Source organism: Ascaphus truei, chromosome 2 (assembly GCF_040206685.1).
Source record: "Ascaphus truei isolate aAscTru1 chromosome 2, aAscTru1.hap1, whole genome shotgun sequence".
In the NCBI taxonomy this organism is placed as follows: Eukaryota; Metazoa; Chordata; class Amphibia; order Anura; family Ascaphidae; genus Ascaphus; species Ascaphus truei.
The window spans coordinates 378,448,429-378,476,420 of NC_134484.1; the positions used below are offsets into that span (position 1 = coordinate 378,448,429).

The 27,992-nt window shown below is 43.8% G+C and overlaps 1 protein-coding gene across 3 annotated transcripts in view; it reads right to left on the reverse strand.

The window, feature by feature from the left end:
- Positions 1–27,992, reverse strand: part of STK31 (serine/threonine kinase 31) — a 67,235-nt gene that overhangs the window by 16,644 nt on the left and 22,599 nt on the right. For 2 of the 3 annotated variants that reach the window (XM_075587122.1, XM_075587123.1), the window contains exons 10-18: positions 13,664–13,786; positions 11,586–11,765; positions 11,153–11,269; positions 8,180–8,299; positions 6,426–6,557; positions 4,819–4,920; positions 1,984–2,064; positions 1,347–1,472; positions 486–611 (exon numbers count right to left, since the gene is read on the reverse strand). In XM_075587122.1, the coding sequence (XP_075443237.1) occupies positions 486–611; positions 1,347–1,472; positions 1,984–2,064; positions 4,819–4,920; positions 6,426–6,557; positions 8,180–8,299; positions 11,153–11,269; positions 11,586–11,765; positions 13,664–13,786 (1,107 nt within the window). The remainder of the gene's footprint in view (positions 1–485; positions 612–1,346; positions 1,473–1,983; positions 2,065–4,818; positions 4,921–6,425; positions 6,558–8,179; positions 8,300–11,152; positions 11,270–11,585; positions 11,766–13,663; positions 13,787–27,992) is intronic. The other variant, XM_075587124.1, reaches the window with a different exon arrangement.

The following is a 27,992-nucleotide window of genomic DNA, read 5'->3' on the forward strand; positions in this document are numbered from 1 at the left end:
GTAACAGGCGTTCTGGTACTCGTTGGCATGTCACGCTGGGGGTTCAGTAGTGTTCACCCCCGCTCCTTTTTCGTGCACAGCCAATGCAGATACAATAGTGTCCGCTCCCGCTAGCACGCTGTGGGTCTCGCTGCAACACGCCAGCAGGGACATTATCTATTATCTATTATACGCCTGCTACATCTAGACCTCTACTTATTCACACCATACAGCCCCTCCCCTCACACACAGCACTCACCGTTTCTTACTCAAACCACACACCGGCCCCAGCTCACACATCTCTACACAAAGTCTCACTTTGCTCCCCCGCCAACACCTAATATATATGTCAGTTGCTCAGCGGGTGCTCCTGCGGTCTGTAAGGGGAGAGGGGTGGGGGAGGTGGAGAGAAGGCTGCAGTCTGCTTTTCCTCTCCCTTTATGCCAGGCTGAGCGGAGAGAGTGTAGAGGTAGACTGCAGCCCCAGCAAATACAGAAGGCACTTACCTTGCAGAAGAAAAGGAATAGCAAACGCATAAGTCCAGACTCCTCCTCCAGCTCAGACCTAGCTCTCTGATACTTGGCAGCCCTTTCAATTACTCTTTCTTCGGTGTCCACACCTACCGAATAACCCTGTTTGAAACAAACATAATGTGCATGGAGAAACGGACTAGCTTTCTCAACGACGGGCTCCACAAGTTCAGCAGAACCTGAGATCTGTGGCTGCTTAAGATGGGTATGAGATGCCGATAGATTTTTATTGATGATCCGATCACGGTGCCAACTCACAAATAAAAGGACTTATTAAAATAGATCGATCTATATCTTTTCCCCTGCAATTCCCACCACCCTATATTTACTGGTACATCTGTGATATAATCAGCTCTTGATATGGCTTCTGTACCGCCCTCATTAACCTTACAAAAAATAAATAATTTTAATTCTTTATTTAAAAAAAAAAAAAAAAAAAAAACCAGCCAACAAAAATCCAGTTGCAATTAGAAACTAAGAAACAACATCCAAGCCTCAAAAGATACAGCTTTACGAATGCACAGGCGTTAGTTTAATACTTTATTTAGAAAATGCAGAATTGTTTCTCGCCATCATGTAACATAGCACAGCTATGGGGATAATGGAACAAAGGGAGATTTATAGTGCAGTATCTCAAAATATAAAACACGATCCACCTGAATCTCAACTTGCTGGGCCTGTACAAGGTTCTGGCATTTAGCATAGTGAGGCAAAAAAATAAGTGTTTATTTTGAGAGTAGAACACAGGTGTAAAGGTCTTTAAAGTGCAGGGGAAAAACACAAAATTACATTTTTGCATGTATACTTGATGCGACTGCCAATGGATTGGCACTTTACCTTCAAGAGGACCATCTGATTCTGAAATTCTGCACGCACAAGAGGGCGCTTACTACTGAGCTCCTTCATTGGTTCAGCATCCAAAAGGTCACGTTCCAGACTGACAGAAACAAGGCCCCCAGAATTCTAAGAGGACAAACAAATGAAACCGCTTAGGAGTTCAGAAGCCATAATTATTGATACCCTTTCACATTTTCATTTCTAATTATGGAGACCACACTTTCACATTATGTTACCCACTAATAAAGACTTCAGTTTGATGACCAAGTTAAAAACAGCTGGTCCTATTAACAGATCAAATTGTTAATTATGGCTGTGTAGGCAATATTAAAAAATATATATTTGGGGGGGGGGGGGGGGCTTTTCCTCGACTTGAATGGGACATTCAGCGAGCTTGACCGCTATGGGGGTTATTAAAACGTCCCATAGTCTCTCGTCAGAGGGGCCTCCGATTCATTGATTTGCAACTCCCAGCAGGTACATCTGTCAACAAAAGCGTTTAGGGCCAGATTTGCTAAATGGCCACAAGATCTCTACCTGCGCCGGACAGTATTTTACGTGATAACACCATTTGCTTAATATGGGATGCAGGGTCTTAACTAAAAGACTATTAAAAAACGCCAACACTGCTCCTCACCATGTAGTTTAATATTCCTGCTTCGGGGTGTAGTAGGGGGAGTTCAGGAAACCATTTCTGCACCAAGCTGCTCAACTTTCCCTAAATAGAAAAGATTGTGTTTCAGAACATTATTTCTCACACTTAACTAGCTGTAAACAGTGGCTTATCTTTCAACGTTCATACCAGAAAGATCCTTCTATACAGATGTAGCACATATATTACACCCACTAACATTGCAATGAGGTGCGCTACTTCTGTATGTCAAGGAAAAGCTTAAGTTACAGCAACAATACAGAAATGTATAGAATTTTGCATAAAAAATTTTTTTCTTTGTTTACTGGAAACGAAAGTTACCGTCATGAATTTCCCCTTCAGTTCACAAATAATGTAAAACTGCGATTGTGGCATCTGGACAAAAAAGATACATCATTCCAACACACATTTAACTTAAAATTCATGTCGCACATATTGGTCAATGCAGATGGGTTGGTGATGTCGTACTGCACACATTCGTACTGCACACATTCTGCATGTTAAACAGAGTTAGGAGATGAACATTTTTTGCTTAAATGTGGATTACAGGGTTTTTATGCAGCATTAGATATGTAGAAGGACTTGTATTGCCATTTGCCTTTTGCTTTCAGATGGGGGGGGAGGAGGCGGGGAAGGGGTGAAGATATGCAATTACTTGTTCTTAAACTGCAGTAAAGTGCTTGTGTACTGGTTTATTTTACAACATATCTTTTACCTTATTTGAAACATTGTGCCGCCTGGAATTAAACAGCAGCACTGCAAGCTATGAGGGACCCACAGTTTGGGATATTTCATTTTGAAACTCCCTTACAAGAATCCTTGCGTAGGAGATATATACGGCCACTGGGATTCAGCTTAACTCTGGAGGCCATTAGACAGCCACGCTAGCTTGGGATGATGTTTTCCTTGCTAGTTAGTTCTGATAAAATGTAGAAAATTATAGATCTCAGGAAACGGGAGGCTCCTAGAGCTTTGAGTGCCACAGCACAGCTCTATAGGACTCCCCGCGTCATATAAGATTTGTACAAATACTTGATTGAGGGGTATTAGCGCTTTAAAAAGGGAATAAGTGCTGTCATTTTGACTTTTGCTCTTCCTTATAAAACCACTCCAGCAGCACTTCCACAGAGTAATATCATTTTGATTACTATGCATTGGGCGAGTTAACCAAACCGTGGATTCTGTAATATCAGGAAAAACCTTCATTGTTCACTATGCTGGAGGGTGAAAAAAAGTGCAGCGATCAAAAAAGCAGTAAATAAAACTGTGTGCAAGCCCCATAGAAAAAAAATTGTAACTACTGTAGATGAGCCATAATACAGTGGTTCTAGAAGCTGTCCACACCGGATTTTAGGGATAACTTCATGGCACTCTTCAAATGCATGTCTGCACATCACTTGAAAAAACACATTTGTACTGAACTTCAGTACTTTGGCTTATTTTCATATTTACACAGATGTGTGACAAGATTGTAATTTTGGGGCTGTAGGCTACACAGGCATAATCTCTTGTTTAATGGTGCCTCAAGCACTGCAACACACACTGAATTACCCAGTCACAAAGAGCAGACTATGGCCTTCCAGCAGTGTTCACCCACTTTAAAAGCAGTGAGGTAACTACCACTCCATACTTATAAGCGCGTTTCCGCCAAGGTTGTTTTTGATTGAGTTGAATCACGTTAATTTCAGCTCCGGGGCCCCCCTGCTTACAGAGATACTTTCCGTCGTAGGTCATGCTGGTAGAAGCCCCCGCTGGGCGAGCAATATGGCGGTTTAAAGGTCCCACGTGACAACCATGCATGAGATATCAACAATAGAGATGGGCGAATTTGGATCCATGGCGGATCGGCCGGTTCCTTTGGTCAGCGAATAAATTTCAAAGGGCGATCCAAGTTTCGTGGATTTTTTATTATTATTACCAATACACTCGGCGGATTTTGCAATCCGTTGGTGGATTCTACAAGTCTGCCAATGGATTGCTGAATCCACGGATTGGATTCTACATAATCAGTCAACGGATTGTATCCAATTGACTAGAAAACGAGAGGTAATTCAATGCATTACTTAATAAAACATTTTATAAATAAACAGCGGATTTTGAGGAATCTGCACGGATTAAAACCAATCAAATCAGTCTATGGATTTTGTGGGGAAAATGCGAGAAAATCCAGGAAACGGATTCGGGTGGATTCGTCCATCTCTAATCAGCACCACCTACGGAGGAAAGTATCTCGGGAAGCAGGTAGTGCCCGGAGCCAAATTGAACGTGGTTCAGATCTGGAGCCCTCCTGCTTGCCAAAACAAACAAAAAAAAGCTTTTTTAATTACCCAAAACCTGGCATGGCCGAGATTTCTAGAGGGAAGGTCTGCTCTAGGGATTTAAAGAACTTCAGCATATTAAAAAAACCTACGCTAAAATGAGCTTGCAAAAAAATAAATAAATAAAATTAAAATAAACACAACGTATGGAATACACCTAGAACTACACCAAAAATCTGATGAGTCCAAGCAAAATTGCTTACACCGATTTGCTATGCATGAGATCATATTAACAATTTCACAGAACCACCAACAACAAGTAAAAGGTCAAGGAAGTGTGTTAGACCGTTTTGTGCTGTCACAATTGTTGACCTTTTATGTGGGGCTACTTTGAACTTTCTTCACCCCCCCCCCCCCCAGCCCCCCACCCCCATAAGTAATTTTTAATGTTTGCTTTATTATGCCATTTTTTAGCCATGATCATTCATTCTCCCCCTTTTGGCACTTTATAAATAAATGATTATGTGGGATTATCCTTTAGTCATCCCATCAGTAAACTCACAAATTCTTCTTGCTCCTGACATATTTCATAGAAGATTCTGTTCCTCAGCACAGCAGCTTCATCTTTTAGTTTAGCAAGAGTAGTTTCCTCACATTCCTCTGACTGGAAGACAATTAAAGTTAGTTAAATAGGGTAAACAAAAGCATACAAATCAGCACTAGAAACTTAGCAGTGCCCTCTTAGTTAAACAGTGATACTTAGAATATCGACAAATAGGCATAGTGACCGTTGGTGTCTCATTAGGTGGTTTCCGGAACACCAGGCAAAACCAATTTTACAAAAACATTGTTCCTTTAATATGTTCAACAAAAGACAGAAATGCCCAATGCTACATCCAATGTGACAAAAATACATAGTAAAATACTTCAATATTCTCGTGAGTCAGGGTCATTTAGTTAAACCCTTTGGCCAAAGTGTTAATCAAGGCATGACCAGTAAGCAGGTCCTAACGCTAACTGGCTTGCAGGCTTATAACGCTTTGGCCAAGGGGTTTAACTAAATGACCCTTACTCACGAGAATATTGAAGTATTTTACTATGTATGTTTGTCACATTGGGCATTTCTGTCTTCTGTTGTATACATTTGGCCACGCTCAGTAGCTCTACTTTTGAGATAGATAGGATATATGGTGGGCACTGAACACCGCCATCTGTTTCAGCAACCTACTCAACCGAACCTTACAACGGTTCCCTAAAGAGGAAGCAGGGGGGGGGGGGGGGGGGGGGTGAGAGAAACAGAATACCTGCGAGTGTGTTTGCAGGTCTACCACAAGACCCCAAAACCCGCTTTATTCAGGCCCAGTGTCACATATCATACATGGTTAACATGCAAATAAACACCTACAGGCCTGTTACTTTTAGCTTCTTGTCCACATTATGTGGAATATCTAAATGTTTTGCCAGCTACATTAATGACTCTAGAGAGCCAAGCCTGTGTCAAAAGCAGGTTTGGGGACCTATGAAACACATGCAAACACTAGTAATAAGTTTATAATACGTTTCTATTTCATATATTGCTTTTTTCCCCAATGGGACTCAAAATGCTTACTTACAGTAAGCAGCATTGCATATAGGATTTTTACAGACAATATGTCCCCTCAACTGTGTCACCACTGGTGCCATTTATCAAGTGGAATGTTAATGAGCCAAGAGGACACAAAGAACTTTTTGTTCACAGCTGCAACCAATTCAATCTCCACCACCCCAGTGTACATCTGCGTTGCCCCAAAGGCGGACAGCCTTTGGCACAGCCTACGGGTGTAAGCCATTTTCTGATGTTTGGTGGTGTTAAAGGAGCTCTATTTCAATCTGAAACGCACAAGACCTTTAGCCCTTGTACCCAATTTTCCAACGCTATCTGTGCATGAAATGTCTGTGAATTCACTGTATAACGCTGTTTTTAATGTAACCATGTATTTTTTATAACTGTGCCCAGGACATACTTGAAAGCGAGAGGTAACTCTCAATGTATTACTTCCTGGTAAAACATTTTTATAAATAAATAAAAATATGCATATTAAACAGGTCACACGTTATGGTACAATAGCAATATAATGAAAATAAAAAACAAATACAATGGATAGTTAAATGAAAACCTGTATATAGTACCTCCTCTAAGCTGCCTCTTTCAACTAGTTTCCATCTCAGCTGAGCCTTCAGTCCTTTGATGGTCTTCTTAATAGACATTAGTTGGTCAACATTCGGGATTCTGTTAAGCCATTCATCGATTTTCTTTTTGAACTGAAATTGAGCAAAACATAATTTTGACACCGTGCTGCCATTTTAACGGGAGTTGCAGGGGGAGACGCAGGAGAATGTCAGGAGACGCCGCACCACCCTGCCGCCAGTAAGAATCGTCAACGGGTAAAATAAACCCGCCCCAGGGAAGTGGAGAGATCACACATACACTAGTTTAAGCAATTTAAACAAGCTTTACGTGTATCAGTGATAATGTGCAAACAAGGTGATTTGTTAGCTCTGTGTTATTTTATTTTATAAGCTAAAGCTGTAAAATTCCGGACATTACTGAAATCGCTGCTCTGATTTGTTAAAATTCCAGGCATTATTCATTCCGTAATGCCTGGAATTTTTGGCAGCTTGCCAAGTGTTTATTAATAGCCAATCAGCTTTTCCTCTCTCAGAGCAGCCCTGAGACAGGGCAGAGGATTGGTCAGGAAGCAGCAGCCAGGCAGTGACTCCTCCCCCACCCTCTGTAAACAGAGCTCCACAGACACAGTTGAGGGAGTTTGTGTGTCGGCTGCAGAGTGTGTGTGGCTGCTGCAGAGTTTGTATGTGTGTGTGTATATATGTATACACACAGTGTGTTTATAGAGGTGCTTTAATGTATTCACCATTTTATTTTAATTGTAAAAAAAATCTATAACTATACAAAATTGTCTTATTTATGACAAAAGCCTACATTTAGCCTATAACAGTAATAATCCTTAAAGAACAGGGCATTTCTGGCCAATAATGCCCTGGTTGGGTTAAAGTCCCTTGGCTGTGCCTCGGGCCTTCAACTCTTCCAGCCTGGGCATTATTGGCCAGTAATGCCCTCTTCTTCGGAGATTATTACTTAATTATAGGCTAAAGCTGTAAAATTCCAGGCATTATTGAAATCCCTGCTCTCTTATTGGTTAAAATTCCAGGCATTATTCATTCAGTAATGCCTGAAATGTTTGGCAGCTTGCCAAGTTTTTATTTCTAGCCAGTCAGCTTTTACTTTGTCAGAACAGCTCTGAGACAGGGCAGAGGATTGGTCAGGAGGTAGGAGGCAGCAGCCAGGCATTAGCTCCTCCCCCCTCCCTACGTGCACAGAGCTCCACGCCGGACACAGTGAGAGGAGGGAGAGTATTTGTAGCTGCAAAGTAACTGTCTGCAGAGTTTGTTTATAGCTGCAATTTCTAGTGCGTGCGGTGTAGAGCTGCAGAGTATGTGTGTGCGCACACACACACACACACACACACACACACACACACACACTGATTAACTGATTAACCTCTTGGTAATCAGAGGGTCCCCTGAGCTTAGATGACTAAAGTCCAGCTGCAGAGGACACCTGCTATATACTGTACAATGTAAAAAAAAAAAAAAAAAACACACATTTTACATTTTGCAGGGGTTGGGGAGGGGGGGGATTGCTCCTTTAGATAAATAGGCTGGAATATATTTTCTTACAGGAAATTTGTATAGCCTATTGACTAAATAGTTATACAATCTTTAAAATTAGATTTTTCATAAAACCAAGACAAAATACTGGATGTTTTTAAGAGAACTTGTATTCACTGGTCTGCGTTTGGCACCTTTAAAGTGATACATGAAAAACAAACACCTTGAAAATCGAGGCTCAGAACAGGACTTACTTCAACACTGGATGAATGCTTACACCGAACCACCCCATTGAGCTGAAGCTCCTGATGGATCCGCTCTACAACTCTGTTGTAAGCATTTAATATTATTTTCCTGTCTGCTTCATCTTGTTCCTTGTTTTTGAAAAATAGAAATACAAAAATAAAAAATCACTACAATATCATTTTACTGACTTTATGATTCAAGTACCTCCCACATGCCACTGCCAGAAGCCAATTTCTATTTACTTGTACCTTTTGTACCATGAAAGATCCAGAGCATCACAAACTTTTTAATTGGTCAGTGACGTAGTGTTGGTTACAGATTTTTTTTACTTTTTGCGACAAGATTATGTACGCCTATTGAATATGCTGTAACACGTGGTTACCTTGCTTGGGAAGGTTTACGCTTCATCGATATAAATAGAGCTGAAACCTCTGAGGAGGGGTCTCTCTTTGATAAAGTGCCGTGGCGGCACGAAACGCGTTAGAGGACGAGTATCTTGTTTTTGTATTAGGCATCATGCCAAATAAATAGTTTATTTTACAACCTGCCTCCAGCCCACATTCTTTTGCAGTGCTCAGACCTGATATTTCTACATCTGAGGAAGGGCAAGACTGCTTCACAGAAAACAGTAGAGGTTATTGTTTATTAAATGCAGTTCAGACACTTGCTTTTTCCGCATTGTTCTTTTAGGAGGTGTTGGAAGCATTAAAGGAACATGTGTCGCTGGCCTCCTAGTTAAGCGTAACCAGGACTAGATCTAATTTGTAGGGCATGCCCTAATGCAAAGTGGTCAGATGGCCAGACAGTAAGATGTCCCAAGTTTGAAAGCAGCTTGACTTTAATTTTTTTGACCAAGCTAACTAACAAGCTCACGTGGACTGGAGATGAGGGAGAAAGGAAGAAAGCCCGTCCAGGAAAAATGTGTTGATTGCAGGAAAATTCCAGAGGCCACCAGCCAGGGTACTGCAGCTTGGCAGACATCATCCAAAATCAATAGTGTCCTCACTTCCCTTGTATGTCAGGGGGGTACAAACTCCAGTCCTCAAGTCCCACCAGGTCAGGTTTTCAAGATATCCCAGCTTCAGCACAGGTGGCTCAATCAGACTCATGCTGAAGCAAGGATATCCTGAAAATCTGACCTGCTGGTGGGGCTTCAGGACTGGAACTAAGTACCCCTGTTGTAGGAGATTGCATTTAGTCTCTTAGGCTAAGGCCCCCGCTCCCTCAGTCAGCGCGCCCGCACTGCAGACAGCTGGGGCGCTGACAGACACAGACCGCAATATGCGGTCTGTAGGGAGTGGGAGCCGGAGCGGGAGGGGGCGTGGCTTGAGTGGAGGGACCCGCTACTCCCCCCCCTCCCCTCCCTCGGCTCGGGCTGCAGGAGGGAGCTGCTGCGGGCTGCTGTAAGGTAAGCAGCTCCCTCAAAAAAAAAAACCACACACACTACCTTGAGTAGGAAGCTGCCTGATGACAGCTCCCGCTCCCGCCCCCGCCGCTGATTGGCTCATCAGCGCACCACGTGACGCATCACCGCTCGGGATCACAATTTTCTTGAATCCCCTGCCGGCTGACGCGTCACAGTGCGTAGTGAGCCGTCAGCGAGGGGGGACTGGGACCGGCTCAGGAGGATTCCCCTGCTGGTGGGGAACTCTCGCGCGGCCGTCCACGCCGCCGAGCGCAGCGGGTCCCAGCCCTTAAGCTTTACAGGGCCATCTGCAGTATGCTGCAAGCCACATGGGCAATTAAAGGGACCATCCCAGCTGGAACCAAAGAACTAATGCCAGCGACATGTTTAGAGCGTCTCATCTGGGTGATCGACACCTGTTTTACACAAATCTGAAAGTATTTTTGATAGTTAGATTTCGGATGGGTTGGATTTCCTCTGGCTACTCTCTCTCGTGTGTGATATTGTGTTATCAGCCAGGGCTTGTACAGAAAGTTACCCTCCCAAACTCCTTAGCTTTATTGATTCTGTGATATGTAGGGACAGGGTGGGGAAAAGGCAAAATAAAACATTTAATTTCCAAACGCCCATTCAGAGTCCCCCTAAGCCAGTAGTGCGCGAACTGGGGGGCGGGAGACTTTGCAGAGGGGGCGCGGGCTGTTACAGAGGCCCCACGCTCTTCCCCCAGGCATTTAATTTAATGCCGGGGGAGGCGTGAGGCCTCTGTAACCTCACTTACCTACTGGCAGCCGGGTCTTCGTCAAATGAAGCGGTGGGGTCACGTGACGTCACCCGCAACATCATTTGAAGCCGTGCCTTGGGGGGGGAGGAAGGGGTTGGGCGAACGCTGCGGCTCCCAGGAAGGAGGCCGCAGCTGAAAGTTTGCGCAGCGCTGCCATAAGCTATTCAACTTGTAATTAATCTCACAAAAATTGAACAGTTAAACCTTTGCTTCCAGCATTGTTAGATTTAAGCTGCGCCCAGTCAGGGCGACGAGGCGTGCAAACAAAAGGGCGTGAGTCAATGGGGACGGCCATAGAACGCACGGGAGCGGTGGCTGCGTTACTTTTGATTTTGTCGTGCGACGGCCAGATTACTTGCGCGGTTCAGCCAATGATGGCAAACTGCTCACATGATGTCATGGACACGCCTCCCCGTTGCGTCTTCTCCACATCCCACTGATCGCCTCTGCAGAAGGCGCGCGCGACGCTAGGCGCTCTGTCGCAAGCGCACGCCTACTATATGCGAGTCCTTATTTTGGGGGAGCCACAAAGACTGTTAGATGGTGTTTCTCTTCGAGCCGATAATGGTTGCTCTATTAAGGTGTTAAAGCATTTTGTTGCAAAGCTACTATTTTAAGTGACATAGGCCAGTTTAGCAGACTACCATTAAGTGTGTCCTGTCCTGTATTGTCTTGTCACCATGGAACCAGTGAAATCCACCAGCAGATCAAACTATATGAAACACATTCCTGTAATGCCCTCAAGTTCAATAATTCAAACACAATCAGTGTGAAGATGCAGCATCAGGCACATACCACCAGGGAGATGTCCAGCTCCTTCCTGATGTTGGACTCCACTTGATTCAGGATATCATCAATGTTTCTTACAACTTCAGAAGACCCCACGGTGGCGTCTGAGGTCAGGTCAAAGAACTTGAGGTGCAAGGAGAGGGGATACAATGCTTATTTAGGAGTACGTGGCTGCTTATATTAGAACAAGTTCCAAAAAACAAGCAGACAAGGAAAAGCTTTGAGCACAAATAAATATGGTTTATTTCTTAGCACACGACAAGTGCCTGTATCTTCCTGTTTTAATAAGATATAACATGTTTGGGTGCACCACAAAGGAATTGTCTTAATGACGTACCTCTACTACAATACTTCACCCCAACCCTTCCTATAGAGATATCATTAAGAGGGCATTACTCCAACTAATCTCCTTTTTGAGAAAGTAGCACAGTGGCAGTACCTCTGTAATATCACTGAACCATGTGGACAGGATTTCTAAGGAATTGTTGGTATCATATCTGACACAATTGAACTGCTCCATCTTGACTTGTTTCCATTTACAGAACTCGTCGAACACATTATCTGCACTGTCGCTTTCGCCAGATTCTCCGTACACCACTTCAAGAGAACCCAACAATGCCTGTACAAAGAAAAAATGGAAAATAAACTGCTAGCGAAGAACAAATTAAAAGAAATTAGAAGACGGAAGTAGAAGAAAAAATAAATAAATAGGGTATCATTAAGAGACTGCTACAGCATTACAGCATTGTATCAAGCAAACATCATGGTCATTCAATTACTATGCATAATAGGAGTGCTTTTTTTTTTTTTTTTTACTGGAGTATTTTGGCAAAAATTATTTGTGTCACATCTTCTTTAATTAACGTCAATAGTTTTAGGCAAAAAAGCAGAACATGTCCCAAAATGTTAAAAGTTCAACACAACCCTGTAGTGTCTCACATCAGCCTAAAAGGCAAATCTCACAGTACTGGGAGATGCCAGGACAGTCCTTCCACCCTCGTAGATCCAGCTCCTACAGCATCTCCGACCCCTGTTCCAGGGGCCGAGGCTTCTCATGCAAATCTCACTGATGTGTCAGACATTTCTCACACGCCATAGTGGGAGACTTGACATCTGTCAAAATACCCAGGAAACTGCTCCTATGTCAATTTGCAAAAGCACTGGGATAAGCCATTGCTCTATATCTATATCTATAAGCATTGTGGGTAGGACATACAAACAGATGACATCTGTTAAAACCACAACGCAAAAAATAATACGAACAAGCAATGCAAAACCCAATTAGATCTATTTTCACCAAATAGATCTTGGGGGGGGGGAGAGAGAGGGGAGAAAAAGGAGGCAGGGGACATCAAAGGGAGGAAGAAAAACAGGTGACCATTATCCCAGAATGGGTTATTCGCTTTGTACTTTTCCACAAATCAGTATTTATAAAAAAAAATAAAAAACATTTTTAAAAGTGTTCAGTCAGTTAACGCTTTAGGACAAGTATTGTTAAAATTTACAGGGAAGGTACTTTATTGTAACATTACATATATAAATGTATTTTTAAATACACATTTAAAATATATACCTTTACATCCCCCTTTCCCTGGACGTCAGAGATGGGATAAGGAAGGGAATTATGGGGATAGGTAAAGAGGGCAATGCAATCCTGGAGGTAAGGTAGGAGTGCTATGAAACTCACAGCAGGAGGCATGGAGGGTTGCGTCTATCCCGTTTACACCAACAGCTGTCTTTGAAGCTGCAAGTTACCACAGTGGTCTGTGAAACATCAGCGACTCCCACAGCTGATGGCAATACCACAAAATGTACCGTGTTTTTTTAACACAATATTACGAACAGTATGTCACCCACACCCAGACTGTATCTGGGCAGTCAAAGAGCAGATTACTTTCTCCCAAAGGAAAATAATAAACATGGCATAGTGACTATTACCCATGGTAGAACAGAAGAGAGGGGGAATACAGACCCAGAAGAGGGAGTAAGACCATTTATACCCACCTCCCGACAAAGAATCTATGCTATCTTGGTAGTCGGAGCCTACTTCTCTCTGGTGAACATACAGCAAATAAGATGGTGAGTGGTAGAAGAAACTGAGGCTACTGAGAAGAGGCAGGACATATTCAAATCAAGAACGATGAAAAGGAAACAGAATTTAAATCTATTCACTTTCTTGAAGCCACCAATACACAGGAAATGTAGGAAGAGGCTCTCAAAATGTAATTAGTGGCAATTGTACCATTTATGCCGTGTACACTTAATCTATTTGTGCTTTTCTACAAAGTAAAACAGGACATTGGTAGCTTTAATATAATTGGTAGCACAAAATGAAGACTTTCTAATTCACAGCAAGGCTCACCTATTACCCGAACACCCCTCCTACAAATGCTTAAGTGCCTGCTGTGATTTACTATAAGTAACAGACTCCTTCAGCAATTCAGGAGTATCAGTATGTCTGGTTCAATTTCAACTTTAATGCAAGTATTTCATCCAAACAAAGTTACATGTTCTTACCTGCAGCTTTGTTGCTCGTACATCAAGTGGCAATTGATCGACTTCAAGAATGAAGGCTTCTATTGAAGAATACAGTGTTTGCTGTACTTGATTCCTGGTTGCTATAAGCATATCTAATTCAGTCTTTGTAGAGAAGAGATTAAATGATTACTAGCAGAACATTCCTATACAAACAGACCACAAACAATGCAGGTGATAGACACTGTTAATTAAGCCTTTGGAGAGAAACAAAATGCTACGATTCAGGCGGTCAGCTGGAAAAGTAACAGAATGCCAGGTTGGGGAGGGGGGTTTAAATGAAAAAATATCAATCCCCGAATACCAAGTCATCATATTTTGCATTCTTAAAAAAAAAAAAAAAATTATATAATATCTAATGTAAAATATCTAATGTAAAATATCTAATGTAAAATATCTAATGTAAAATATCTAATGTAAAATATCTAATAGAAAATCTAATATATAAAATATAGAATATAATATATATAATATAAAATATAGAATATATACAGTATAATATATTATATAATATATATAACATATATATTATATAATATATAATATAATATATAATATAATAATATATTATAATATATAATTTTATAAGATACTTTTTTACTCAAGCTTCTTTCCCAATTCCTTACTTATCCGGAAGACCCTCATCTTTAATGTGGGTAACTAAAAGTCACCAAATGAATAAGTCGACAAGTAAAAGACGTGGGAAGCAGCACAGAATGTATAATATTGAGAGACTGCACACTCCTGCATAAAGGAGTCTTATGGAATAACACCTTTTTGTAAATATGGCCAGTATGTTTTAATGATATTCTACATTTTTAGTACTGTGTTTAGTTTCCTATGGTGATACAAAAATGGGTGTTATTTCGAACGAACAGGTCTTCTTGTCAACCCAAGCCAATCAACTTGCTGTATCTACATATAATTAAAATTCAATGACAAAAGTTCCTTGGAATTCTGTTATTTTTATGCTTTCTGCTAGATTTGTGTTCTTTTCATACAAAACATTTCAGGAAGTAGAGTAGCATCAATTCAATACTTCCACATGGTCAATGACAGCTGCAACCAGATGCCTTTACCAAATTGTTGTACTATTCATTCGGAAGAGAAAATAGAAATGAACTAGGCACTCCGTGATGAGCAAAAACATTTTCATGCTTAAACAACAGATGCCCAACAGAAATATATACGTTTAAACAGGAAACATATATTTGTACTCAATATCTACTCAAATACTGCTTTAACTAGACCTTAAAGCTGCAGTTCTGACAGCACCGACTAGATTCAATTGGTTCACTGCAAGAGAGGGCAGGGCTCAACAAGGTGATGTGACAGAAGGGGAAGGAGATGTAACTTTGGAAATGGTTGCTATAGGAAGAAAAATGCGTGTTACATTAGAATACATTAAAAATGTCTTTAAAGGGGGCGTGCCGATAACTTCATCCAGGACAGACGGGTGAAGGGAGAGCTCCGGAGACCCATCCATATAAACCCTAATTAAAGGCACTTTCCGCCCGACAAAAAAACCCCAAAAGGCCCCTGACTACCTCCTAAAACACGAGGGATGTCAAACAAAGGAAAAAAATCAGCCGGTCCAAGGGGTTAGCAGGTTCTTCACCCCCGCGAAACAACACGCTGAAGCGGGGGGAAGAAAGCAAGATGGCGGACCGACGCCAGGCGCACGAGGCAAACAAGGCCTCACAGACCCGGCAAGCCCCGCTGAGATCCCCTCTCCCCCGGATGGGGGAATCACGAAGGAATTCTTAGAGGAACTCCACGCTAAGCTCCAAAGGTCACTGCAAGCTAACCTCAAGGAAGCGGTTGCAGAAATCAAGCAGGACATCCACGGCCTGCAAGAGCGCACCACGATGCTGGAGGACAGGCTGGAAGAGGCCTTGCAGCATCAGTCTGAAGCTGACGAAGAAATAATTCGTCTAGGCCAAGAAATAAACACACTCCGCGACGGGTTAGAGGACCAAGAAAACCGGGACCGCCGCCAGAACCTGCGGATCCGCGGCATCCCCGAAGCGGTACAGCCTACCCACCTGAGAGCCTACCTCGTGGACTTATTTCTATCTATATGCCCAGACTTAGACCCTCGCGATATGGAGATCGATAGGGCGCACAGAGCTCTGGGCCCACGATCTGACGACCCGAATCGCAGGCGGGACGTGATCGTGCGGCTCCACAGTTATTCCACAAAGGACAAAATAATCGGAGCATGCCGTGAGATGGACACGATCATGTTCCAGAACGAATCGCTCCAGGTCTATAATGACCTATCTAAACTGACTGTGGACCGCCGTAAGGCGATGCGCCCCCTTACACTACTCCTCCGCGAGAAGGGAATAAAATATAAGTGGGGATTCCCCTTTAAAATGATTATATCCCACAAGGGTAAATTCCTCTCCATACGACATCCCGAGGAAATGGAACACCTGGCGGGAGTTATACCAATAGGGACTTGATATCATGAGTAAACGCCCCTAATCCCGCCCCCAGAAGGTGTATAAATACTTACATCAGAGGAGCGAATGAACACTCCTCCCCCCTTGAAGAAGCGCCAAGAGGCGTGAAACGATCGTCGGGTGTCAGGCGACGCGCTAACTAATGACGTCAGCCGGTTGCTGTTTTGGAGTATGAGACGGAGCACGAGATAATGCCAGAAACTCTGCAGCTGACTGGTTGTATGAACGAATGGGTTTATTTGCGCACCAAACTAACTATGCATACCTAAGGAAATAATTTGATTCCACTGAGAGGAGTACATAATATGGGACTCTTGCACAGTATGTGGTGATGCTTTAAAGACGTGTCGGGCTCACTAAAGCCTGCTAATTCTGTTTGTCAAGACGCCGCACGGGAGGCATACTATAGCCTGCTCGCGCTGACATTCAAATCATCAGTTTTAGTGTTATATATAGACGCATACTAATGAACCCTGTATTTGTGTGATTAGATCATCCATTCACAATAGAGTGTGCACCTATCATAGGCACACATATGCTGGCATACTCCGTTGCTTCTTTCTTTAGAGCACTTTTAGGTGATTTTATACATAAGTTAAAACATTATAAATATTTTTTGTGTGTTGTCAATAGAAGAGTAAATTAGTATTTAATAAATAATTTTTTGTTTTGTGTTTTAAACCTTCTGGTATCCTATATGGTTTGGAAAAAAAAATTTCATCTACTCAGAGATATTATTAAGTTGAGTGCAAATCTATGGGATTTCTTTTCTGTGGTTGTTCTTGGACCATTCCTATATATAGAGTGTTTCTATTTCCCATGCACCGCTTAGTGTATACAATACTCACGTGTTTTGAATATTAAGGTTGAGCAGTGGTTTTCTACCTCCTATACACCTGGCAAAGGCCCTGGGCCTCCCCGCGGAACCTTTCCAGACCGTCCATCCAGCCGGCAACCGAGCCCGAGACAGGGACGACCCGCCTGTAAGAGCATCGGAACGGATCGCGGAGCAAAGGCAATCCCGCGACAAATGAGGTCACAGCTGCAGCCAAACAAGTCACCTTTCCGGGAGAACAACAACATCTACGCTGGAATCCAACAAAATGGCGCCAAGAGAGGCCTTACCTCTCCAGGTAGAACCCCATCGAGCCGCGATTGATGCTTCCATCACACGCGACACATCTCCGTTTCCAGCCGCCTCATCACGTGGGACCGGAGGACGGATCCCGTACAGTATGCCCAGGAATCCAACAAAATGGCGCCGAGAGAGGCCTTACCTCACCAGGAAACACCCCATCGATCCTCAGACGAGCCGCGACTGATGACACCACCACACGCGGTACACCTCCGCTTCCAATCGCCGCACCACGTGAGACCGGATGACGGATTCCGTACAGTTCCATCGGGGGAGCCGAACGGACGACACCCGGGAAGCCCTCTACCAGACCCGGCTCCATTTTGCTTCTCATCCCCCCCCTCGGCCGAGGGGGAACTGACATCCCTTCTGAACTCCTGCCTTCCCTATCTCACCTGGATGGCGACAGAAGCACAGGACATACCAGACCCATCCGCCCGCACCCCGCGGATGAGAGCCTAAGGACAGGGTCTGTAAAACAGATGCACCCGTACACTTAGCCAGTTAGCCTTCCCCCAGTGCCCCAAGTTAAGCATGATGTTCCCCCCTGGCTATTCCCCCCCCACCTACCGTGCATATAAGATCATTTAGCAATGTTAGGTAATTAGGTAACATATTGATTGGGATAATATCGATAGAGGAGTAACCTAGTATAAGATAACACCCTCCCCCTCCCCCCCCCCTGCCCCCTACCTCTTTCCCCTGTCCTCTACCCCTTTCCCAGCCCCCCACTCCTCCGGCCCCCACCTCCCTCCCCCCCCTCTACCCCCCGCCATCACCCCCCCTCCCCCTCATTACTTCCCTCCCCCCCCCCTCGCCAACTAGCGAGTCCACTTCCCCCCACCCCGATCAAGGTCCCCCCCCCTCCCACCAATGGAGTCTTCTTACACGCTATACTAACTTGCACCTCAAAGAGGCGAAGTCAGGTTAAGCAGTTAGAGAACACTTCAACGTTAGATGATGCTTCTCTATGCTTGTTTTTCTTTCACTCGCTCTCTTACCCCACTGGGACCTTGAAGTGTTATCCTAAGTTAAACTGTATACCCCCCTTGGCTACGTGTCGCACAAACTGTTGTTGCTGAGTTAAACAGCGCCCCCTTCCCCCCTAACCCTGTTACCCTAATTCCGATACTACATGTTCCTCCCGCAAACACAAAAAGGAACAGTTTATACGGTTTGAATGTCAATAGTTCTAGGGAACCCCCCTCAGGTTCCCCCCCCCCCCGCCTAACATGCGTATACGGTTGGTAGCTCACTTAGCAATGTTAGGTAACTAGGTAACTTATTGTTTTGGATAATATGCATTTGTTCAAGGGTACAGCAGTTCTGGGATAAGCTACCAGCCCCACGCTGTATTCCCCCCCCCCCCTCCCTCCAATACCTCCCCACCCCCCCCTCACCCCCCGTACCTCCAATACCTCCCAACCCCCCCTCACCCCCCCTACCTCCCACCACGCTAACCCCCCCTCCCCCCCCAAAAAAAGGCCCAAAGTCTTATGAACCAATTCCCAACCAAAATGCGTAGAGATGCATTACCCATGCTTGCTATAGGAGAGCACGGAACCTCCTAAATGTTGTGATTGTCTGACATGTAATCAACTGAATATATACTGTATATTTTGTATGCTGACTGAGCTCTACACCCAAACACACCCTAATCTGCCCCACTCCCCATCCCCCCCACCCTCCCACCCCTACCCTATTTCCCCCCCCCCTCTCCTCTATTTCCCCCCCCCCTCCCCTCTATTTCCCCCCCCCCTCCCAACCCCCCCCCCCTCCTCTCCACATTCATCACACAGAAATTATATTCAAATAACGTCAGGGAATGTATACCATGGGAGTGATGTACTGTTGCAATTATTACAAGGTGACCCTCCCTCCCTTCATCCCTTTCCTCTCCATCTTCCCCTCCGAGCCCGTCCCACCTCCCCCCTCCTGCCCACTCTGGCTGTCTACCCCTAGCACTAGACCAACAAAAACACACACCGGCCTTCGTAAAGGAAAGAACCCCCCCTTACTGAGACTTAACCCAAATTCTCCTCCCCCCTCCAAGAAGGGAAAGCCCTCGCAGACCAACAACAAAACCAGATAATATGGTTCACCAAAAAGCACTAAAAATTGTTTCCTTAAATGTTAAGGGACTACATAACAATAGGAAGAGACGCCTAGCCCTCCAGGAAATAAAAAAGTCGGGTGGCGATGTTGTTTTCCTCCAGGAGACGCACTTCACCTCTCAAGATCCGCCCAAAACATTTCAACATGCGTATCCGTAGAGCTATTTCTCATCATTCAGTAGCAAACGCAGAGGGGTTGCCATTCTGATTCGTCAGGGCACCCCATTTAATCTAACAAAAATCCAGGCAGATCCAGAGGGTAGATTTATTGTAGTCTACGGCTCTCTTTCAGGCTCGGCAATTGCCCTTCTTAACCTATACGCCCCAAACGAGAACCAGACCGAATTTCTGAGAAAGGTTCTGGAAGAAATTGACCCACAGTACTTATCCTCGCTACTCATAGCGGGTGATCTGAATATGGCTCTCAACCCAAAAGAAGACAAATCGAGCCACCCAGGACGACAACACTCCACTCAGTCACAAAGACTGGGGAAAAAATTTAAAGACATCGTGGGTGACTTTTCTCTAGTGGACATTTGGAGAACACAACATCAGGGGCAAAGGGATTATACCTTTTACTCGGAACCTCACCAGACCTATTCCCGTATTGATTACTTTGTTGCTACCAAGAACATCCTAGAGGCCACCACTAACTCTGACATCGGCCCTATCACGTGGTCAGACCACGCTCCCATCACCATGACCCTATCCATTCCATTCGTGAAATCAATCTCGTACAGCTGGAAACTTAACGACTCCTTACTGAACCACTCCGGGACAGTGACGGAGCTCAAAAAATCCCTTAGGGAATATTTTAGAATAAACGCGGGCTCCGTCTCGTCTCCAGCAAGCCTGTGGGAAGCCCATAAGGCGACAATCCGAGGAAACCTTATCTCGATTGCCTCCCACCGGAACAAAACTAAACTCAAATTATCCAAAGAGCTTACAGATAAAACAGTCAATCTCGAGCAGCAGCATAAAAATAACCCCTCTCGGAGAATTTATAAACAGCTGACAACTGCAAGAAATGATTTGAAAGCAATCCAATTGGAAAATGTAGAAAAAGCTCTTAAATGGACGGGTCAGAGGTATTATGATAAAGGGAACAAGGCCGACAGACTTCTTGCTAGTAAGCTAAGAGGAATACAAAAAAGATCACAAATAACGGCAATCAGGAATAACTCTGGTGAGATTCTATACAATGAGAAAAAAATAGCAGAGGAATTCACCAAATTTTATACTAAATTATATAACCTGAGGTCTCGCTCTGCTAACCCCAGTACAACTGACTTGACGTCAGCTATAGAATATCTAGAGGACTGTGAACTCCCCTCGCTAACTGAGGATGAAAATACTAGTTTAAACGCAAAGATAACGGTAGAAGAATTGGAAGCAGCCGTCAAGGCGTCAAAAATCTCCAAAACGCCGGGCCCTGATGGTTTAACGAATGCCTACTATAAGAAATTCCTCCCCATTCTGTCCACTCACCTATTAAACTTGTTCAACTCATTCCTGGAAGGTAGTCCTATCCCATCTTCAATGTCGTCCGCTAATCTGGCCATAATACTCAAGGAAGGGAAGGACCCCACCCATTGTGGAAGCTACCGACCAATTTCACTGTTGAACAATGATCTCAAACTGTATAGTAAAATTTTGGCGAACAGACTTAATCCTATCCTCCCGAGGCTAATAAACATGGACCAGGTCGGGTTTGTCCTGGGGCGTCAGGCCTCAGACAACACCCGCAAAATAATTAATTTAGTTGATCACGCCCATCAGACAGGCTCAAAGGCGATGTTACTCAGCCTTGACGCAGAGAAGGCGTTTGACAGAATTGACTGGCTATTTTTAGACCAAACGTTAGTAAAATTTGGGTTCAAGGACTCGTTCTTGAAGGGTGTCCGGGCGCTATATCAAAACCCGTCTGCCTCTGTACGTCTATCGGGTGGAGGCCCTGAACGATTCCAAATTAGTAATGGTACCCGGCAAGGGTGCCCTCTATCCCCCCTCCTTTTCGCCCTCACGAGCGAACCCCTGGCGACCAAAATAAGACATAACCCGAACATCCAGTGTATCCCCATCGATAAAGAACAATACAAAATCTCCCTATTCGCTGATGATATCATTCTAACGTTGACTAAACCACTCACTTCCCTCCCTAACCTTCAAAGGGAACTGACGGAGTTCGGAAAGGTATCAGGATATAAAATAAACAGCGACAAATCAGAGGCCCTAAATCTTAGTCTCCCAGATCCAGAAGTTAAACTACTCAAACTAAATTTCAGCTATAGATGGTGTCCTTCATACATTAAATATCTGGGAATTAATGTGTCTAGGCACTATCGGGATTTATACCGGGACAATTACCCGAAGTTATGGGACAAGATCAAAAAGGATCTAGATCAGTGGGAAGGTTACAAGATCTCGTGGATCAGGAGGATGATATCCACCAAAATGAATATACTCCCAAGAATGTTATACTTCTTTCAAATACTCCCAATCCATGTCCCGGGCACTGATCTGAAAAACATACAAAACAGATTGTTCCACTTTATTTGGCAGGGCAGAAGACCCAGAGTCGCCAGATCGGTCCTGTTAGCATCTAGATATAGAGGGGGTCTGGGGGTACCAGACCTACATAAATACTACCTAGCTGCTCAACTCAAGCAGGCAGTAATGTGGAACTCAGACCCGGCCCATTGTTGCTGGGTAAAAATAGAGACTCAATATGCCAAGATGCCTTCTCTGCTAGCCTGCCTCTGGAGCCTGGACAGAGGAGATGGACACACACACAACCTAAAACTACAGGCCTCACGACATACGTGGGAAGTCTGGATAAGATGTAAACACAAATTGGCCTCTCCTCGACAAGTTCCCAATTGACCCCCATCTTTAATAACCCGAAATTCCCCCCGGGATGTGGATCTAAACTGTTCGACCATTTTAGCACACGGGGTATAGGGGCGATTGCCGACCTACTAAGCCTTGGGAAGCTCCTGAGCTATCAAGAACTTAGGGCCAAACACAAAATGAAAGAATTGGACACATTCAAATATCTCCAAATTCAAAACTTTATTCGGACAACATGCCCACTCCCAGAATACCCCACTCTCACTAAATTTGAGCACCTCTGCAAAGTCAAGACCCACCAGAAAGGTCTAATCTCGGAGATCTATAGTGCATTAGAGCACTCAAAGACCTTCCAACAGCACGACTACATGCTCAAATGGGCGGCAGACCTGAACATAAATATAGAAAGAGAGACTTGGGATGAAATCTGGCAGGCAGCATCAGAAACTTCCCTATGTACTACAATAAAGGAAAACATTTATAAAATTATGAGATGTGAATGTGAAATTGGGATACCTGGCGCTTAAAGAGTCACTGTGTCCATGGGAAACAAAACCAGTCTCTGAAGAGTGTTTCAAAATCCAAAACTTGAAGTAGATGGCTGTGATGTTTCTTTCTTGCTATTGTTCTTCAATGCACCTGAAATTGATAAAAGGGTACACCATTGCGCAGTATCACTGATATTTGATGTTAGCCCCTTATTCCAACTTCCCCAGTGTGGACTGAATACACTTACAGGAGTGTTTCTTTTAGGGTACAGTGGAGACAATCTGTGCTTTATTCCCTTTATGTTCTTTATGTACCTCGAATCCCCAGGGTACTTCCTTAATGCCTTGGGATTTTCGTAGTATCCAAAATACCTCGAACTCCACGAACCCCCAAATGAGGAATGAACAGTGAAAGAAGGGGGGTCACAAATTTATTGAAAAAGGCTACTGATAAGCCCTATAAAACCGGCTAATAAGCCTGCATAAAAACAAATGAACAATGACTCACATGTACTCACATGAATACATGTGTTACAAAACAGCACAAGGATGCCGTCCGCTGCTTGTACTGCGCCTCCTGTGCTTGCATCGGAAGAGAAGGGCTCTCTCACAGCTTCTCCTGACCGGTTTGGTGTAACTGGTGTCTCTCCCCCTCTCGTTTCGTGACGTAGGCACGCCACTTCCTCAAAGGGATCTAATCCCTTTGAGGAAGTGGCATGCCTACGTCACGAAACGCGTTAGGGTGGGAGGAGTTAGGATCCCGTGAGCGCAGTGCTGTCCCTGCGGCTTGTGAGGTGAGGAGTCTGCCTTAACCGCTGGTCACAAACCGGAACGTGACCGAGTGGGGGGAGAGACACCAGTTACACCAAACCGGTCAGGAGAAGCTGTGAGAGAGCCCTTCTCTTCCGATGCAAGCACAGGAGGCGCAGTACAAGCAGCGGACGGCATCCTTGTGTTGTTTTGTAACACATGTATTCATGTGAGTACATGTGAGTCATTGTTCATTTGTTTTTATGCAGGCTTATTAGCCGGTTTTATAGGGCTTATCAGTAGCCTTTTTCAATAAATTTGTGACCCCCCTTCTTTCACTGTTCATTCCTCATTTGGGGGTTCGTGGAGTTCGAGGTATTTTGGATACTACGAAAATCCCAAGGCATTAAGGAAGTACCCTGGGGATTCGAGGTACATAAAGAACATAAAGGGAATAAAGCACAGATTGTCTCCACTGTACCCTAAAAGAAACACTCCTGTAAGTGTATTCAGTCCACACTGGGGAAGTTGGAATAAGGGGCTAACATCAAATATCAGTGATACTGCGCAATGGTGTACCCTTTTATCAATTTCAGGTGCATTGAAGAACAATAGCAAGAAAGAAACATCACAGCCATCTACTTCAAGTTTTGGATTTTGAAACACTCTTCAGAGACTGGTTTTGTTTCCCATGGACACAGTGACTCTTTAAGCGCCAGGTATCCCAATTTCACATTCACAGCTTTGTATGTAAATTGAGGTAATTTGCATTGTGGGAAGCCTACGGCAGCTTTGGCCTCTTGTCATTCACAATTGGCACACATTCACGTTTAGTTAACACTCAAATAGGTTTAGCGCTATAGTCAGGGTATTCACTTTATTTCAATTTATAAAATTATGTTTGGCTGGTATCTTACCCCAGCACATTTAAACCAGATCTACCCTTTGGCATCAGACCTATGCTGGAGAGGCTGTGGTCATAGAGGGGACATGGTCCACATCTGGTGGTCCTGTCCAGAAATTGTTAAATACTGGGCCAAGGTCCAAATTTTGATAAAAGAGGTCACCGACCTGGAAATACCTATCGAACCACAGACCTTCCTATTCGCCGCACCAATGTCCAACATTGTTCGGCCAACCAGGAAATTAATATCCTTCATTCTTACCGCGGCGAGATGCTGTATTGCGGCCTCCTGGAGGAAAACAACCACGCCGGCTTTGAGTACAATCAAAAAAAGAGTCGGTGATGTGATGACCATGGAAAGGCTCACCGCCATGGTTAGACAAAAACTCCCTGCCTTTGGGGATACTTGAGAACCGTGGATTTTCCTTAATAGAGAGAGACACACAGCTCCGACTAGACGGAGAACCCCCCCTCCCCATAGGGGACTAAAAATTACCCGAGACAGAATGCCCAACAGCCAGGTGAGACACCCACTCCCCTACCCCCTCCCGCCCCCCCCCCACCTCCCCTCCCTTAAATCCCCTCTCCTCTGCTTTCTCCCTATGAAGGCGCTCCCCCTTTCTTCGACAACTCAGGTTGTCATTCTGTTTCCCCAAAAAAGAGTTGTTAAAAATGTTAGGCAATGCCGTTTGCTATACATGTATTAATGTCTAAATGCCTAATAAAAAAATTTGGGGGGGGAAAAAAATGTCTTTAAAATTGTTGTTTTTTTTAATGCTACAAGTATTTTCTAGTAGTACAGAACGGATTTATGAAAAAAAAATGAAAAAAAAACACAAGATATTGCTTGAATGGCTGCTTTAAGGTAAGCTGAAATGCAGATTTAATGTGGTTTGCTTATAAGTTGTATCAAACCACTCTAACAGTAGTAGTATGTTCAATTATTTAAGTCAAGATAGCTGACCTATTTTTTTTTTTTTTTCTAGTTAGTCCGTGCTCTCTCTGTCACCAACAGCCACCATGAAGATCCCAGGTGGGAAGGGGAACCAAACAGCACTTAAAAATGGAACTAGGCATGTGTGCCCCCTTTCCCCCTTTTTGCTCTGAAGAATCAAGCCTCTCGCGGCCATCATCAAAGCCTCCCCAAATATACAAGGGGGTAAAATAAGAGTGCTACAAAAGATCGCTTTTTGCAGAGGTTATTCTTACTATATCTAACCCATTGACATCTCTTCTGAATGGGCAGTCCACCCACTTCAGGGGTTTGGTGAGCTCTCCGGGTATAAAGTAAATATGGGAAAATCAGAAGCTCTAAATTTGACGCCAACTGGAAAGGAGGTTGAGGTGCTAAAATGGCACAGACTATAAATGGAAAAAGATCCATTTGAAAAATCTAGGCATTTATTTTACCAGAGATTATAATTTATTATATAAATATAATTACCCTGACCTATTCTCCAAAATACAAAAAGACCTACAAGCCTGGAATTCTCATTGTATATCCTGGATAGGACGTATAACTGCGGTTAAGATTAATATTCTCCCTAGACTTTTGTACTATTTTCAGACATTACCGGTATCTGTCTTGCACTCAAATATAAAAGAAATTCTAAATCGAATTGTGCAGTTTATTTGAAAACCCAAACATCCGAGAATAGCTAGGTCAATGTGACGGTGAGGGGGTACCCAGGCCAGTCAAGAAAAGGTATTATGCCCGGCGGGGTGCCCCATATCCATATTGGGGAATTATAGAGCGCCAGCTCTGCGACCCAGTAATGGCAGTAACACTGTAATTGTATTAAAACCGTCTGTCTCTCCCACCAGGGATACGGTGGCGAGAATCATATAATGTTTTAAATGTATGGGTTATTGAAATAGTGTTCCCCTGTAAACCGTGCAAAGGAAAAAAGGATTATAAAAAGACAGCAGCTTACAGCACAGCGTTTAGCTAAATTCGGCTAGGAAGGTCCCTGAGCGCCGAGTTTTGCTTTGAGTGCTGCTGGAGTAAAATCATTAAAAAGGTTATGCCGCAATTTTTATAAAAGGTACTGTAGTGCCGACGATTATTCTAAAACAAACCTGGGGCAATCTCCAAAAAGACCCGGGTACATGATGGGTACATTTCACAGAATGCTGCAGACAGACTAATGACCCATCGGATTAACAGCGGGGGTCCCTGGCAGTCCCATTCAAACTGAATGGGACTGCCAGGAACCCCTGCTGTGTTAATCCGATGGGCCATTAGCCTCTGCAGAAATGTCACTGAAATGTACCCAGCATGTAAACTGGCTAGTTTAAGGCAAGTTTAAGAATACTCATTAGCTCGTCTGTATATAAAAATTGAGGTCTAAAAGTCCTCATAGGTTATGTTTTTGTTAAAGTAATGTTCAGAGGAAGTCATTCAGTGTGGATTAAGGCCCATTTGCATGGGAGCCAGCGTGGCTACTCCACCCCTAAGCTTCAAAAGGACCAGTTTCAAAGGCCATCCAGGATATGAAGGTGTTAACCATGTGTTAGCACGGGTATGGAAGTGTTAGACCCTGTGTTACCAAGGAGGGGTGAAGGAAGAGACTTCAATATGCCATCCTGTCAAATGTTGCTCTGTCCAGACATTCCGGCACTGAGCCAGCAGGGGGTCTAGCATGACAAATGGAGAAAGATGGCGTTTGTCGCACATGCCCAGTTGCTATGCTGAAGCTCCCAGTGCCAAGCTACACAGGACTGGCAAACTCTAGAATAGGTGGGATCATTTATTGCCACGCAGAGATTAGCTGGCCAGGTTAGGTATAGGGAGTTTTAACCCTACAATAATTCGTGCAGCCCATCAGGAGTCAGTTCCATCCTGTAACAAGACTCAACATCGTAACTAGTAAGTGTATTTTTCATGGTAAATCAAGCTTTGTACGTTCATTCTGTAAATAAATCTCACTTTATTTTATCCCTTGTTTTGCTTAATCAAAGGATCCGGGAAATTTTGGTGTTAAAAGTTCAGGTCTCCCCTGACAGTCTGTTGGATGCCAAGGAAGGAGGTGTATGGCCATTCCAAATATTATATAGCCTCCCATATGAAATAAATGGTTTACAGGCATTTCCCAATAAATATGCAGCTTTCGACTGACCAGGCCCAAAGATAAAATCCAGTGCTCACAAACTTTACATAACCAACCGGAGAGCAATTCTCAAACACTTTGTCCTGTCTAGTGATAGAATTGAGAATAAAAGTAGAAAAACTGCAAATATTGGCAACAACTACTCTGGATGAAAAGCAGAACAAACAAAGTGCTCTAACCAACTGGAAATGGTTATACGCAATAGGATTTATAGCAAACTAAGAAATCCAAATCATTATTCACAGAGAAAAATCATTCTTTTGCCTTCCAGAATAGTGTTTAATCCAATGTGTGCCAGAGTGGGTAGCGCAAGAGATTATCCATGTGTAACTTTAATGACTTCATAATCTTTAGGTCAAGTGTTGACAAACCAATGGAAAAAGTATGTGCATTTGTACTCAACCGTGATCTTTACCCCACTGTGAAAGCACTGCGGTCATAATCAGTGTTTAATTGACAGTATACAGTCAGGTAGAAAAGATTAAAGACATG